At 45.0% G+C, this 16,102-nt stretch overlaps 1 protein-coding gene across 3 annotated transcripts in view; it reads left to right on the plus strand.

Moving 5' to 3' along the window:
- The window catches only part of LOC126259264 (protein FAM193A-like), a 242,585-nt gene that overhangs the window by 193,450 nt on the left and 33,033 nt on the right, over positions 1-16,102 (plus strand). For all 3 annotated transcript variants that reach the window (XM_049955899.1, XM_049955897.1, XM_049955898.1), the window contains exon 18: positions 2,536-3,519. In XM_049955899.1, coding sequence (XP_049811856.1) covers positions 2,536-3,519 — 984 coding nt within the window. The remainder of the gene's footprint in view (positions 1-2,535; positions 3,520-16,102) is intronic.

Raw genomic sequence — 16,102 nt, forward strand, 5'->3', positions numbered from 1 at the left:
AGAGGCAGAGATGTTGTTGAATGACAGGTGAGGTATGAACGGCGGCAACTTGAAATTAGCGGAGGTTGAGGCCTGGTGGGTAACGGGAAGAGAGGATGTATTGAAGGGCAAGTCCCCATCTCCGGAGTTCTGATAGTTTGGTGTTAGTGGGAAGTATCCAGATAACCTGGACGGTGTAACACTGTGCCAAGATGTGCTGGCCGTGCACCAAGGCATGTTTAGCCACAGGGTGATCCTCATTACCAACAAACACTGTCTACCTGTGTCCATTCATGCGAATGGACAGTTTGTTGCTGGTCATTCCCACATAGAAAGCTTCACAGTGTAGGCAGGTCAGTTGGTAAATCACGTGGGTGCTTTCACACGTGGCTCTGCCTTTGATCGTGTACACCTTCTGGGTTACAGGACTGGAGTAGGTGGTTTTGGGAGGGTGCATGGGACAGGTTTTACACCGGGGGCAGGTACAAGGGTAGGAGCCAGAGGGTAGGGTAGGTGGTTTGGGGATTTCATAGGGATGAACCAAGAGGTTACGAAGGTTAGGTGGACGGCGGAAAGACACTCTTGGTGGAGTGGGGAGGATTTCATGAAGGATGGATCTCATTTCAGGGCAGGATTTGAGGAAGTCGTATCCCTGCTGGAGAGCCACATTCAGTGTCTGATCCAGTCTCGGAAATTATCCTGTCACAAGTGGGGCACTTTTGGGGTTCTTCTGTGGTTCTTCTGTGGGAGGTTCTGGGTTTGAGAGGATGAGGAAGTGGCTCCGGTTATTTGCTTCTGTACCAGGTCGGGAGGGTAGTTGCGGTATGCGAAAGCTGTTTTCAGGTTGTTGGTGTAATGGTTCAGGGATTCAGGACTTGAGCAGATTCGTTTGCCATTTCCGTTGGATATAGGATGTGTGTGTGTGTGTGGGGGGGGGGGGGGGGGGGCACGCGCGAACATTCAGTTTTGTATGTGTATTTTATATTTTATTGCAGTTAGTCAAAATAGCCGTTCTCCAAGGGAGAAATGTGAGAGAATGTCACAGTGTGAATAGGGAAGTTTCAGCAAGGGCTTCTGGCTACCAGTGGTCAGCAAAGCTCGGGAAGACCTGTCAGTATGCGGACTGACATGGCACGTGCCCTCATCAGGCAGCTACTGGAGGAAGGCAGATGATGGTTTGCTACAGGGGTTGGAGAGGGCAATTGGTATCTAGAAACCCTCCACCCATGGGATATTGTGGACAGAGCAGCAACTGCACAAAATATCATCACTGTGGGTACCGCATGTACTGACGGAAGTTCAATGGTGGATGTGATATGCAAAATATTCTCACCACCTAGCATGCTAACAGCAGGACAGTGACCATATCCTGTCACAAATAATCGCCATCAATAAATTCTAAATGTCAGTCTGCAAAGTGGTGATGTGCCGGATCACCAAGGCAGCAGAAGTTCCATCAGAATCTTTCCCCTGAGAAACTGGCAGTAATCTTCACATGTGACTTCAGGGGTATCACTTTGTGCCACTTCGTTCCATGTGGCAGAACTGTGAGCACTGAGTACTAGAGGGCTCCCTGATGCAATGGGAACAACATGGTGTTTGGGAGAAACATCCAGATCTTGTGGACAGTGGAATCATACTGCATGACAATTCAAAACCCCATAAAGCAGTGTATACACAGTGGCAACTACGACCCTGGGGATGGGGGAATTGGAGCACCTGCTGTACTCTCCTGACCTTACCCTCTGTGACTATAATCTCATACAAAAGCTAAAGGAACCACTACATGGTAGGCAGTGTGCGACATGAGATGTTATTACTAATGCTGTGTGGCAACAGGTGACCCTATTCAGACATGGTGTGGCAAATGGTGATGCAGGTGGTATTCAGTGCTCCCACATTGTTGGTAGCGTGTGTGAATGTTGCAGGGGATTTCTTTGAGGCCCTTTAGATACATTTCTGTTATGTCAACTGTTTGTGTGCTGTTCTGTAATCATATTGCACCCTGAAACGCAATATTCCCCTGTACACTGCCGTAATAAATATGTGAGGCACAATGTTCGCTTGTTTTTCAGTGTCCACACTTATAGTTCCCAACTCGTCTTTCCATCTGTATATGCTGCATTTTTCAGCAGGGCTGATGCCTGTGGGGGGGGGGGGGGGAGGGGGTGTGTATGTTGCAGTTACTTTTGCTCAAACTTTGCATTTGTTGTGGTCCAAAAAATTTTTCCTTGTTTTTGTAAAGTGTGGAAAGAGTCATATCTCAGTGTGTAGCATCTACTGGTTCTTCATCAAAGTGTCTTCTGTTGTTTCCTAGTAGGTCACATCAGTTAAATAATTCAGATGCACTACATTGTCGACTGCAATATTCAACAAAAAAGCTTTCTGACATAAAATATTTTTGCAGTAACGATTTCTGGCTTAAGACACTGCCATTGTTTGATGTATCATTCAGTATTTCAAAAACTTTACTTCAGTTTCAACCACAAGATATTAAAATTTAATGATTTTATTTTTCCATGGGATTATTATTGTTGTTGTTCTGTTTATTTTCAGAAAATATTGGAGTTATTACGGAAGGGAAGAAGAAAAATAAGAAAAAGAACAAGAATGGCAATCAAGATGGCAGTCTTAATGTAATCAATGGTTTTTCCAATCTGAGTAACAGTGAGAATAGAGACAAGTTAGTACAGACATGTAATTCAACATTGTCTCAACAGTTGACCACAGTTACAAGGAATCAAACTCAGGTTACGACAAGTGGTCAGAAATTGCTACGCCTGCAGCAGCAGCAACAATCTGCAACTGTTCAGCCTGATATGGCATCATCAAGTCGTACATCTCAGTCAGCAATTATCAAAGTAAGTGGGTCAACAGTTACAATTAGAAGTCCTGCCCTCCAGCAAGCTATTGCAGCAGGAAACAGATTTCCACAACCTGTGCCACAAACTAATCATCAAGAATACCTTCCTGACAACATTGGTGTGGATGTAACCTCGAAAAATGGAATTGTGAAGCATGTTAGTGGTAAGAAGGCATCTGGGCCAGTTGCCAATGGACAAATTGGAGGCATATTAAGAGGGAAAGAAAATGTGCCAGCATCATGCAGAGCAATAAATTGTGACAGCATTCCCCAGCATCGAATAGCCATCCGAAATGATTCAAATAATCGACATGTTGTGCAGCAAAATGGACTCCAGGAAAGTGCTGTAGGAGTAGGAACTAGTGCATCGAGTTTCAAGCCACGGCCGCAGCAGCAGCAGCAGCAACAGCAGCAACCACCACCACCACCACCTAAGCAGCAGCAGGCACAGATGAAATCGTCTGTGTTATCGGGGTTAACCGACCAGTCGGGAAAAGGAGTGCCTCAGATATCTCTTGCAAATGGACAGCAAGAACATTTTCTCCAGCAAGTATCCCCTGTAATATCAGGATTCCAGGACTCACCAGCAACAAGTATATCAAATGATCCAAAGAGAAAAAAGAAGAAGAAGAAAGGGACATTAGGTCAAGGACAAGCTGATGATTGGAATCTAGTCGGTGAGTTCACTCGTGTAACATATGTGTTGCACATGAAGTTGTCTCTTTATGTTTATTATGCAGTACTAATTCATTTACAGCATGTACTTCATTACTACACTGTTGTCTACAGCTTTGGTACTTCTATGTGGTTTATGCTGTACTCTTGCCGTACAAAAGACTAAGTAATGTATTACAATTACTACAATGTGCCTGTGTCACTGGTGACGACCTTTCAATGATATGACACAAAACACTGGAATGCCTACCATAAAAGGCACAGTTTTACTGCAGTCAGCTTCAGTCTATTATGTTTTGTGTGTGGGGAGGGAGTGTTGAAGACTGTGTGACACTAAGATGAACAATGAGTATTAAACTCTTCATGAAGAAGGAACTACTACAGCACATTAAGGCAGTGAGAAATGTAGACATAATCAATGGAGGTAGCTTGCAACTTTCCTTTTTTTGAATGAAGATTTGTTGTAGGAAGGAGGAGAGGATATTCCACTTATTTGTCAGTGGCTGTCTTTCATAAAACTAATGACACTGATCAGCCAAAACATCACGACCACCTACGTAATAGCCGGTATGTCCACCTTTGGCAGGGATTAACAGTGGTGGCACATCGTGGCATGGAAGCAAATCCAACATTAGAAGTGTTTGGTGCACTGTGTGTTTAGACTCACTTGCATTCTGCCTAGCATTAAACTCTGATTTTAGTTTCGCCACACTTTGCTGCCTGTCCCGTTTTACCAGTCTGCCCAGCCTATGACATCAGACATCTGTTATGAGGGGTGACCACCCAACCTCACGACATCTGGACTGGTTTCATCTTGGTTTTGCCATTTATTGAGGACACTCACCACCGCACTCCTAAAACACCCGACAAATCGTGCAGTTTCTGAAATGCTTTTGCCTAACTTCCGGGCCATCACATTCTGCCCTCGGTCAAACTCAGATTGATTGCACACCTTCCCCAATCGACAGACAGACAGACAGACAGACAGCATGTTCACTGATACCACAAGCACTGTGCGTGTGTCTGATTAGCAGTCATTCCTCACCAGGTGACATTGCTATCAGCTGGACAGGTTTGTACCAATAGTAGGTTGGTAGCCATAATGTTTTGGCTGGTCACTGTATAAAGGATGTGGGATTATTTGAATTATTATGGTCACCAGCAACTTAATCCTGTTGAAATTTGTAAATCTTAGTGGGTGTTCTGTTTCACGGTAACCATAATGCCATTATGCAAACAGTTTTTTGTTTGTTTTATATTTGGTGTGGTTTAGGCTTTGCAGTAATTTAATGAACAACCTAAATTCAGTATCAGCAGCTACTGTTAGTGGCTAGTGGATTTAACGTGGATAGAAGTGTGGATGGATCCATCAGAGTGGTGGAGCTCAGTATCCAAGAAGGAGAATGAGGTGAAGTGGATGCGAGAGGTGTTCGTGGGGTCACTGGCATGAGAAGGGAGATGAATTCAGGGGAGAGGTTCTGGAATGGGACTAAGAATATGAGTAGGAGATTACATTGGACTAATGGGGTGGGATGTTAATGGAGGAGGCAGACAGTTGACTGAAGCCTTCAGTGAGATAGTCACGGTGATTCATTACGCCAATGGTGGAGCCTTTGTCTGAGCGCGCGCGCCCACACACACACACACACACACACACACACACACACACACACACACACACACACGTCACCTAATTCTGGGGAGGGGCGGCGATGAGCTCCGATGCCACATTCAGTCACATCCCAATGTGTTCAGTCGCGGTCAGATTGGGTGAATTGTGGGGCCAGCCCATCAATTATATAACTCGCCGCTCTGTTCCTCGAACTGCGCCCTCGGACTCCTGGCCTTGTGACATGGTGTATTATCTTGTTGAAAAATGCCATTGCCTTTGGGAAACATGATTGTCACAAATGCGTTACATGGTGTGCAACTGGTATATGGTACTCCTTTGCCATCATGGTGCCTTGCATGAGCTCCATTGGACCCATGGGTGCCAACGTGAATGTGCCCCAGACATAATATAGCCACTGCCAGCTTGTCTCTATCCTGCAGTACAGGTGTCAAGGAGCTGTTCCCCTGGAAAGCAACACATTTGCCCCCCTGCGATCACCATGATGATGAAGGTATTGCGATTTGTCAGACTATGCAATGCTCTACCACTACACCAACGTCCAGTGCTGATGGTCACGTGCCCATTTCAGTCGTAGTTGCCGATGTCATGACATTAACATTAACACGTGCGTGGTTCATCGGCTGTGGAGGCCCCTAATTAGGAGTGTTCAGTGCACTGTCTGTTCAGACACACTTTTGTTCTGCCCAACATTGGAGTCTGATGTTAGTTCTGCCACAGTTCGAGACGTGTCCTGTTTTACCAGTTTGCCCAGCCTATGACATCCGACATCTGTAATGAGGGGGTCGCCCAACCCCACGATGTCTGGGCGTGGTTTCACCTTGGTTTCACCACGTGTTGAAGACACTCACCACAGCACTCTTCGAACACGCGACAAGCTGTGGAGTTCCTGAAATGCTCGTGCCGAGCCTCTGGGCCATCACAATCTGACCTCTGTCAAACTCTGATAGATCACGGGCCTTTCACATTTTACAGACAGACAGCACACTCACTAACACTGCACACACCGTGTGTGTGTGTGGCAAGCAGTCATTCCTTGCCAGGTGATGCTGCAATGGATGGACTGGTTTATATCGATAGTAGGTCGGTGATCGTAATGTTCTGGCTGATCAGTGTATATACTTCATGAAATAACAGTCCTACTTAAAGGATTGTCTTCTGCATATCACATTTTTCTTACGTATACAACATTGTATTTCCTACAGAGGTCACAACATATTCACTTAACAGCTTAGCTTTAGAGGTCATTGTACTATAATGTAAAAGGTAGTGAAGATGTAGATCATCTGACAGAATATTAGTGCCAAAAGATTTATAAGTAGACAACAGTTAAAGACATTTGCAGCAGAAAGAAATAGGAAAGGGGGTGTAAGAGAATGAGAGGGCTTAAAAGTCATCAGGAAAAGACCACAAACTAATATTGATCTTTAAAATTATTCTTCATCCAAGATATTATCTGTGGCAAACAAGGAGTGAAGTACTAGTGGGAAAATTCAGATTTGTAGAAAGTGGAGAGTAGTATTGAGAGAGAGATTATTTGCATTATCTGCTGTGTGCAGTGCAGTTATTTCGTATCGTGGGAGGAGGTGTGGAGACTTATGAATAAATAGATGCTTTCTCTATGCGCTCACTTCTCTCACCTCTGGCTATGAATATTTTTATGGAAGACTGTAAGCAAAAGACCCTTAATTGACGTTCCTGTAAACCTTCATAATGGTGTCATAAAGTAAATGACTCTTTCACATATGAATACATAAGAGAGAAGAGCTGGAGGTGAGATTGTAGTGTGATGTTCCTAATCGACATGTTCATTCAGTTTGAAGTCTTTGGAGCTGTTACTATACAGCTTTTGTTTTATTGGTAAGTACGTAGATCAATACCAACACCTCCATTCAGCACAAAACCTGGCTATTCTAGGGGCCTTACAAGCAATAGCTTACAGCTTTAGCAATGCTGAAAAGCTATGAAAAGAACTTTCTTTTTGAAAAGTCATTCTGTTTCACCTGTAATTTAATTGGATGGATAAAAAATCTGCTCACCAAGTGGCAGCAGGAGAAAACACATGTAAAGGTTAAGTAAATGTTCAAGCTTTTGGAGCCAGTGGCTCCTCCTCCTGGCAGAAGGGTTGAAGGGGCAGGAAGAGGGTTGAAGGAAAAGGACTGCTGAGGTTAGGAAATGGGGAGAGTTCGGAAAAGTCACCCAGAACCACGGGTCAGGGGAGATTTCCCAGATGGTAAGAGAGAAGTCGGTACCAAAATGCGTTCCATCTTAAGGCTTACAGCTAACTCTAAAAGACCTTTGATGTTTGTCCACAAGGGATTTATTCCAAGTCATATAATTGTCTCAGTGCTATGTTTTTATGGCTTTCAGAGTGCGTAATTGGAGTAGAAGCTCTGAGGAATGTTGGGAAACTTCTTCCAGACAACACGGGTATTGCTTTGAACCTATCACCACTATTGGCCTTATCGAGACTGTTACAGTCTCTCTAACCAAAAATGAAATCCTAGTGAAAAGGCAGTGTTTTTATTCCGAGACTTGAGTGGAATTTTTTTGGTTAATGAACACATTGCAGAGAGTGGATTTCTGGTAGTTCATGCATTAAAGGAAATTTGTACTATCATTGTGAACATCATCTAGGGGACTACTTTGATGATGAAGTAGACATCAGAATTTAATAAGTTCTCTGAGTTACCTTAGGAAGTTTTGAAATTTTTAGGTCACAAGTTGTATCATGCTGTTAACACAAGTCCAGGAAGACATTCATCACTCTACTAGCAGTCAGATTTGTCAGTTTGTAGTCAACCCACCAACTGGTTCAAATTTCAACCTCCTCAATAGAATTTCGTCAGCAATTTGCATACCTGTTTAATCTAGAATTTGTATGCAATATAATTTTGTACACTGTTGAAAACTGGATTTATATCTGGCTAGTTCATTTTGTCTTCTGGACATATAATCTGAATTTCACTGTTGCTTTATGTTACTGTTTCTCTCAAAAATCAATGTTAAAACGATTCAGCAAAGCCATGGCTGATATTTGGTCCACTTGTCCATCAGAAAGACCCACCTTAAGGGGAAAAAAGGACAGGTATACACCCGCACACACACCCACATCCAACCACACATACACAGACACAAGCAGACACTTGCAAAGGCAAAGAGATTCGGCAGAGATGCCAGTCGAGGCAGAAGTACAGAGGCAAAGATGCTGTTGAAAGACAGGTGAGGCACGAGCGGCGGCAACTTGAAATTTAGCAGAAGTTGAGGCCTGGCGGATAACGAGAAGAGAGGATATACTGAAGGGCAGGTTCCCATAGACAGAGTTCTCACAGGTTGGTGTTAGTGGGAAGTGTCCAGATAACCCGGACGGTGTAACACTGTGCCAAGATGTGCTGTCCGTGCACCAAGGCATGTTTAGTCACAGGGTGATCCTCATTACCAACAAACACTGTCTGCCTATGTCCATTCATGCGAATGGACAGTTTGTTGCTGGTCATTCCCACATAGAAGGCTTCACAGTGTAGACAGGTCAGTTGGTAAATCACGTGGGTGCTTTCACACGTGGCTCTGCCTTTGATCGTGTACACATTCCGGGTTACAGGACTGGAGTAGGTGGTGGTGGGAGGATGCATGGGACAGGTTTTACACCGGGGGCGGTTACAAGGGTAGGAGCCAGAGGGTAGGGAAGGTGGTTTGGGGATTTCGTAGGGATGAACTAAGAGGTTACGACACTCTTGGTGGAGTGGGGAGGATTTCATGAAGGATGGATCTCATTTCAGGGCAGGATTTGAGGAAGTCGTATCCCTGCTGGAGAGCCACATTCAGTGTCTGATCCAGTCCCGGAAAGTATCCTGTCACAAGGGGGGCACTTTTGTGGTTCTTCTGTGGGATGTTCTGGGTTTGAGGGGATGAGGAAGTGGCTCTGGTTATTTGCTTCTGTACCAGGTCGGGAGGGTAGTTGCGGGATGCGAAAGCTGTTTTCAAGTTGTTGGTGTAATGGTTCAGGGATTCCGGACTGGAGCAGATTCGTTTGCCATGAAGACCTTGGCTGTAGGGAAGGGACTGTTTGATGTGGAATGGGTGGCACCTGTCATAATGGAGGTACTGTTGCTTGTTGGTGGGTTTGATGTGGACGAACGTGTGAAGCTGGCCATTGGACAGATGGAGGTCAACGTCAAGGAAAGTGGCATGGGATTTGGAGTAGGACCAGGTGAATCTGATGGAACCAAAGGAGTTGAGGTTGGAGAGGAAATTCTGGAGTTCTTCTTCACTGTGAGTCCATATCATGAAGATGTCATCAATAAATCTGTACCAAACTTTGGGTTGGCAGGCCTGGGTAACCAAGAAGGCTTCCTCTAAGCGACCCATGAATAGGTTGGTGTACGAGTGGGCCATCCTGGTACCCATGGCTGTTCCCTTTAATTGTTGGTATGTCTGGCCTTCAAAAGTGAAGAAGTTGTGGGTCAGGATGACGCTGGCTAAGGTAATGAGGAAAGAGGTTTTAGGTAGGGTGGCAGGTGATCGGCGTGAAAGGAAGTGCTCTATCGCAGCGAGGCGTTGGACGTGCGGAATATTTGTGTATAAGGAAGTGGCATCAATGGTTACAAGGATGGTGTCCAGGGGTAACAGATTGGGTAAGGATTCCAGGCTTTCGAGAAAGTGGTTGGTGTCTTTGATGAAGGATGGGAGACTGCATGTAATAGGTTGAAGGTGTTGATCTATGTAGGCAGAGATACGTTCTGTGGGGGTTTGGTAACCAGCTACAATGGGGCGGCTGGGATGATTGGGTTTTTGAATTTTAGGAAGAAGGTAAAAGGTAGGGGTGCGGGGTGTCGGTGGGGTCAGGAGGTTGATGGAGTCAGGTGAAAGGTTTTGTAGGGGGCCTAAGGTTCTGAGGATTCCTTGAAGCTCCGCCTGGAGATCAGGAATGGGATTACCTTGGCAAACTTTGTATGTGGTGTTGTCTGAAAGCCGACGCAGTCCCTCAGCCACATACTCCCGACGATCATGTACCACGTTCGTGGAACCCTTGTCCGCCGGAAGAATGACGATGGATCGGTCAGCCTTCAGATCACGGATAGCTTGGGCTTCAGCAATGGTGATGTTGGGAATAGGATTAAGGTTTTTTAAGAAGGATTGAGAAGCAAGGCTGGAAGTCAGAAATTCCTGGAAGGTTTGGAGAGGTTGATTTTGAGGAAGAGGAGGTGGGTCCCGCTGTGACGGAGGACGGAACTGTTCCAGGCAGGGTTCAATTTGGATAGTGTCTTGGGGAGTTGGATCATTAGGAGTAGGATTAGGATCATTTTTCTTCGTGGCAAAGTGATATTTCCAGCAGAGAGTACGAGGGCTGTTTGGTTGAATCTGGGAGTGGGGCTGAAGGTGAGGCCTTTGGATAGGACAGAGGTTTCAGATTGGGAGAGAGGTTTGGTGGAAAGGTTAACTACTGAATTAGGGTGTTGTGGTTCCAGATTGTGTTGATTGGAATTTTGAGGTTTTGGAGGGAGTGGAGCTGGAAGTGGGAGATTGAGTAGATGGGAGAGACTGGGTTTGTGTGCAATGAGAGGAGGTTGAGGTTTGCTGGAAAGGTTGTGAAGGGTGAGTGAGTTGCCTTTCCAGAGGTGGGAAACCAGGAGATTGGATAGTTTTTTGAAGTGGAGGGTGGCATGCTGTTCTAATATGCGCTTGGTCTGTAGGAGGATGTTCTGAACAGCCAGTGTGGATGTGGGAGAGGAAAGATTGAGGACTTTTATTAAGGATAGGAGTTGACGGGTGTGTTCATTGGCTGAGTTGATGTGTAGGTGAAGGATTAGGTGGGTGAGGGCAATGGACTGTTCAGTTTGGAACTGGTATATGGACTGATGGAAAGAAGGGTTGCAGCCAGAGATGGGAACTTTAAGTGTGAGGCCTTTGGGGGTAATGCCAAATGTCAGACAAGCCTGAGAAAATAAAATACGGGAGCATAATCTGGCTAGGGCGAAGGCATGTTTGCGGAGGGAATGTAAATAAAACTTAATGGGGTCGCCCACATCCTTTCATCTTTCCCTCTCCTTCCCTCTTTCCTGAAGAAGCAACCGTTGGTTGCGAAAGCTTGAATTTTGTGTGTATGATTGTGTTTGTTTGTGTGTCTATCGACCTGCCAGCGCTTTCGTATGGTAAGTCACATCATCTTTGTTTTTAGATGTATTTTTCCTGCGTGGAATGTTAAACATTCCACGTGGGAAAAATATATCCAAAAACAAAGATGCTTCAACTTACCAAACAAGAAAGTGCTGGTATGTTGAGAGATTAAAAAACACACACACAAATTTTCAAGCTTTCGCAACCCATGGTTGCTTCACCAGGAAAGAGGGAAGGAGAGGGAAAGATGAAAGGATGTGGGCTTTAAGGGAGAGGGTAAGGAGTCATTCCAATTCCGGGAGCGGAAAGACTTACTTTAGGGGAGAAAAAAGGACAGGTATACACGCGCGCGCGCGCACACACACACACACACACACACACACACACACACACACACACCTCCATCCGCACATATACAGACACAGGCAGACATATGTAAATGCAAAGAGGTTGGGCAGAGATGTCAGTCGAGGTGGAAGTACAGAGGAAAAGATGTTGTTGAATGACAGGTGAGGTATGAGGCGCGGCAACTTGAAATTAGCAGAGGTTGAGGCCTGTTGGGTAACGGGAAGAGAGAATATATTGAAGGGCAAGTTCCCATCTCCGGAGTTCTGACAGGTTGGTGTCAGTGGGAAGTATCCAGATAACCCGGACAGTGTAACACTGTGCCAAGATGTGCTGGCCGTGCACCAAGGCATGTTTGTTGGTAATGAGGATCACCCTGTGGCTAAACATGCCTTGGTGCACGGCCAGCACATCTTGGCACAGTGTTACACTGTCTGGGTTATCTGGATACTTCCCACTGACACCAACCTATCAGAACTCCGGAGATGGGAACTTGCCCTTCAATATATTCTCTCTTCCCGTTACCCACCAGGCCTCAACCTCTGCTAATTTCAAGTTGCCGCCCCTCGTTCCTCACCTGTCATTCAACAACATCTTTTCCTCTGTACTTCCGCCTCGACTGACATCTCTGCCCAACCTCTTTGCATTTACATATGTCTGCTTGTGTCTGTATATGTGCGGATGGGTGTGTGTGTGTGTGTGTGTGTGTGTGTGTGTGTGTGTGTGTGTGCACGCACGCGAGTGTATACCTGTCCTTTTTCCCCCTAAGGTAAGTCTTTCCGCTCCCGGGATTGGAATGACTCCTTACCCTCTCCCTTAAAACCCACATCCTTTCGTCTTTCCCTCTCCTTCCCTCTTTCGTGGTGAAGCAACCATGGGTTGCAAATGCTTGATATTTGTGTGTGTGTTTGTGTGTTTTTTATTGTGTCTATCTACCAGCACTTTCCCGTTTGGTAAGTCACAGCATCGTTTTTTAATATGTATATATCCCAGGAAACATTCCTCACACACAAATAAAGAAAATATGTTATGTGTACATGTGTCCGGAAACACTTAATTTCCATGTTAGAGCTCATTTTAGTTTCGTCAGTATGTATTGTACTTCCTCGATTCACCGCCAGTTGGCCCAGTTGAAGGAATGTAATGTTGACTTCGGTGCTTGTGTTGACATGTGACTCATTGCTCTACAGTACTAGCATCAAGCACATCAGTACGTAGCATCAACAGGTTAGTGTTCATCACGAACGTGGTTTTGCAGTCAGTGCAATGTTTACAAATGCGGAGTTGGCAGATGCCCATTTGATGTATGGATTAGCACGGGGCAATAGCCGTGGCGTGGTACGTTTGTATCGAGACAGATTTCCAGAACGAAGGTGTCCTGACAGGAAGACGTTCGAAGCAATTGATCGGCGTCTTAGGGAGCATGGAACATTCCAGCCTATGACTCGCAACTGGGGAAGACCTAGAACGACGAGGACACCTGCAATGGACAAGGCAATTCTTCGTGCAGTTGACAATAACCCTAATGTTAGCATCAGAGAAGTTGCTGCTGTACAAGGTAACGTTGACCACGTCACTGTATGAAGAGTGCTACGGGAGAACCAGTTGTTTCCGTGCCATGTACAGCGTGTGCAGGCACTATCAGCAACTGATTGGCCTCCACGGGTACACTTCTGCGAATGGTTCATCCAACAACGTGTCAATCCTCATTTCAGTGCAAATGTTCTCTTTACGGATGAGGCTTCATTCCAACGTGACCAAATTGTGAATTCTCACAATCAAGATGTGTCGGCTGACGAGAATCCGCACGCAATTGTGCAATCACGTCATCAACACAGATTTTCTGTGAACGTTTGGGCAGGCATTGTTGGTGATGTCTTGATTGGGCCCCATGCTCTTCCACCTACGCTCAATGGAGCACGTTATCATGATTTCATACGGGATACTCTACCTGTGCTGCTAGAACATGTGCATTTACAAGTACGACACAACATGTGGTTCATGCACGATGGAGCTCCTGCACATTTCAGTCGAAGTGTTCGTACGCTTCTCAACAACAGATTCGGTGACCGATGGATTGGTAGAGGCGTACCAATTCCATGGCCTCCATGCTCTCCTGACCTCAACCCTCTTGACTTTCATTTATGGGGGCATTTGAAAGCTCTTGTCTACGCAACCCCGGTACCAAATGTAGAGACTCTTCGTGCTCGTATTGTGGACGGCTGTGATACAATACGCCATTCTCCAGGACTGCATCAGTGCATCAGGGATTCCATGCGACGGCGGGTGGATGCATGTATCTTCACTAACGGAGGACATTTTGAACATTTCTTGTAACAAAGTGTTTGAAGTCACGCTGGTACGTTCTGTTGCTGTGTCTTTCCATTCCATGATTAATGTGATTTGAAGAGAAGTAATAAAATGAGCTCTAACATAGAGAGTAAGCGTTTCCGGACACATGTCCACATAACATATTTTCTTTCTTTGTGTGTGAGGAATATTTCCTGAAAGTTTGGCCGTACCGTTTTGTAACACCCTGTATATATATAAAACGTTATCACTCTTTTTAACTAGTGCTCTTGACTGAAGCCGGTATAGTGTATGAACATGTTAGTCTGGAAACATGAATTTTTACATTAATATTTGTGACCTACTTTTTGGTCTGCTTTCCCATCATCTTTGTCTGCTATTGTCCTCACGACAGATGGGTCCCTTTTGACTTGGAGTCTGAGTGACCTGTTCTTTTTTTCCAACCTTTCTAACCTATTTCTCTTTCCTTCCTGAGGAAGAAACATGAAATTACTAAAACCTGGATAAATTTTTTTCTGTTTTATGTTTTTATCAGCAGGTACTTGAAATTTTAGTTTCTGACGATATATTGGCCACCTATTTTACCTCCTTGTAAATTGAAACACTTCAGCATAAATCCTTTAGCCTGCAGACAGAACTACACCCATAATAAATTGTAAACCTACACCCATATTAAATTGTATTCCTGAGACAAGAACTTTCAGAAATGTTGTGCACTGCATTTCCTGCAGCAATTTGTTTATAAATACAGTATTCATTAGCACACTGTAAAAAAATAGGATGTGTATACGGATTATTTTCCTCCCTTCCAGGCACATTCCTAAAATTTATATCCCCTTCTGACAGCCGTGTACCGCAAGTCTCTAGAGGAACGGAAGGTTCCAAATGATTGGAAAAGAGCACAGGTAGTCCCAGTCTTCAAGAAGGGTCGTCGAACAGATGCGCAAAACTATAGACCTATATTTCTGATGTCGATCTGTTGTAGAATTTTAGAACATGTTTTTTGCTCGAGTATCATGTCGTTTTTGGAAACCCAGAATCTACTCTGTAGGAATCAACATGGATTCCAGAAACAGCGATCGTGTGAGACCCAACTCGCTTTATTTGTTCATGAGACCCAGAAAATATTAGATACAGGCTCCCAGGTAGATGCTATTTTCCTTGACTTCCGAAAGGCGTTCGATACAGTTCCACACTGTCGCCTGATGAACAAAGTAAGAGCCTACGGAATATCAGTCCAGCTGTGTGGCTGGATTGAACAGTTTTTAGCAAACAGAACACAGCATGTTGTTATCAATGGAGAGGCGTCTACAGACGTTAAAGTAACCTCTGGCGTGCCACAGGGGAGTGTTATGGGACCATTGCTTTTCACAATATATATAAATGACCTAGTAGATAGTGTCGGAAGTTCCGTGCGGCTTTTCGCGGATGATGCTGTAGTATACAGAGAAATTGCAGCATTAGAAAATTGTAGCGAAATGCAGGAAGATCTGCAGCGGATAGGCACTTGGTGCAGGGAGTGGCAACTGACCCTTAACATAGACAAATGTAATGTATTGCGAATACATAGAAAGAAGAATCCTGTATTGTATGATTATATGATAGCGGAACAAACACTGGTAGCAGTTGCTTCTGTAAAATGTCTGGGAGTATGCGTGCGGAACGATTTGAAGTGGAATGATCATATAAAATTAATTGTTGGTAAGGCGGGTACCAGGTTGAGATTCATTGGGAGAGTCCTTAGAAAATGTAGTCCATCAACAAAGGAGGTGGCTTACAAAACACTCGTTCGACCTATACTTGAGTATTGCTCATCAGTGTGGGATCCGTACCAGATCGGGTTGACGGAGGAGATAGAGAAGATCCAAAGAAGAGTGGCGCGTTTTGTCACAGGGTTATTTGGTAACCGTGATAGCGTTACGGAGATGTTTAGCAAACTCAAGTGGCAGACTCTGCAAGAGAGGCGCTCTGCATCGCGGTGTAGCTTGCTCGCCAGGATTTGAGAGGGTGCGTTTCTGGATGAGGTATCGAATATATTGCTTCCCCCTACTTATACCTCCCGAGGAGATAACGAATGTAAAATTAGAGAGATTCGAGCGCGCACGGAGGCTTTCAGACAGTCGTTCTTCCCGCGAGCCATACGCGACTGAAACAGAAAAGGGAGGTAATGACAGTGGCACGTA

This window comes from Schistocerca nitens, chromosome 5 (genome assembly GCF_023898315.1).
Source record: "Schistocerca nitens isolate TAMUIC-IGC-003100 chromosome 5, iqSchNite1.1, whole genome shotgun sequence".
NCBI lineage: Eukaryota > Metazoa > Arthropoda > Insecta > Orthoptera > Acrididae > Schistocerca > Schistocerca nitens.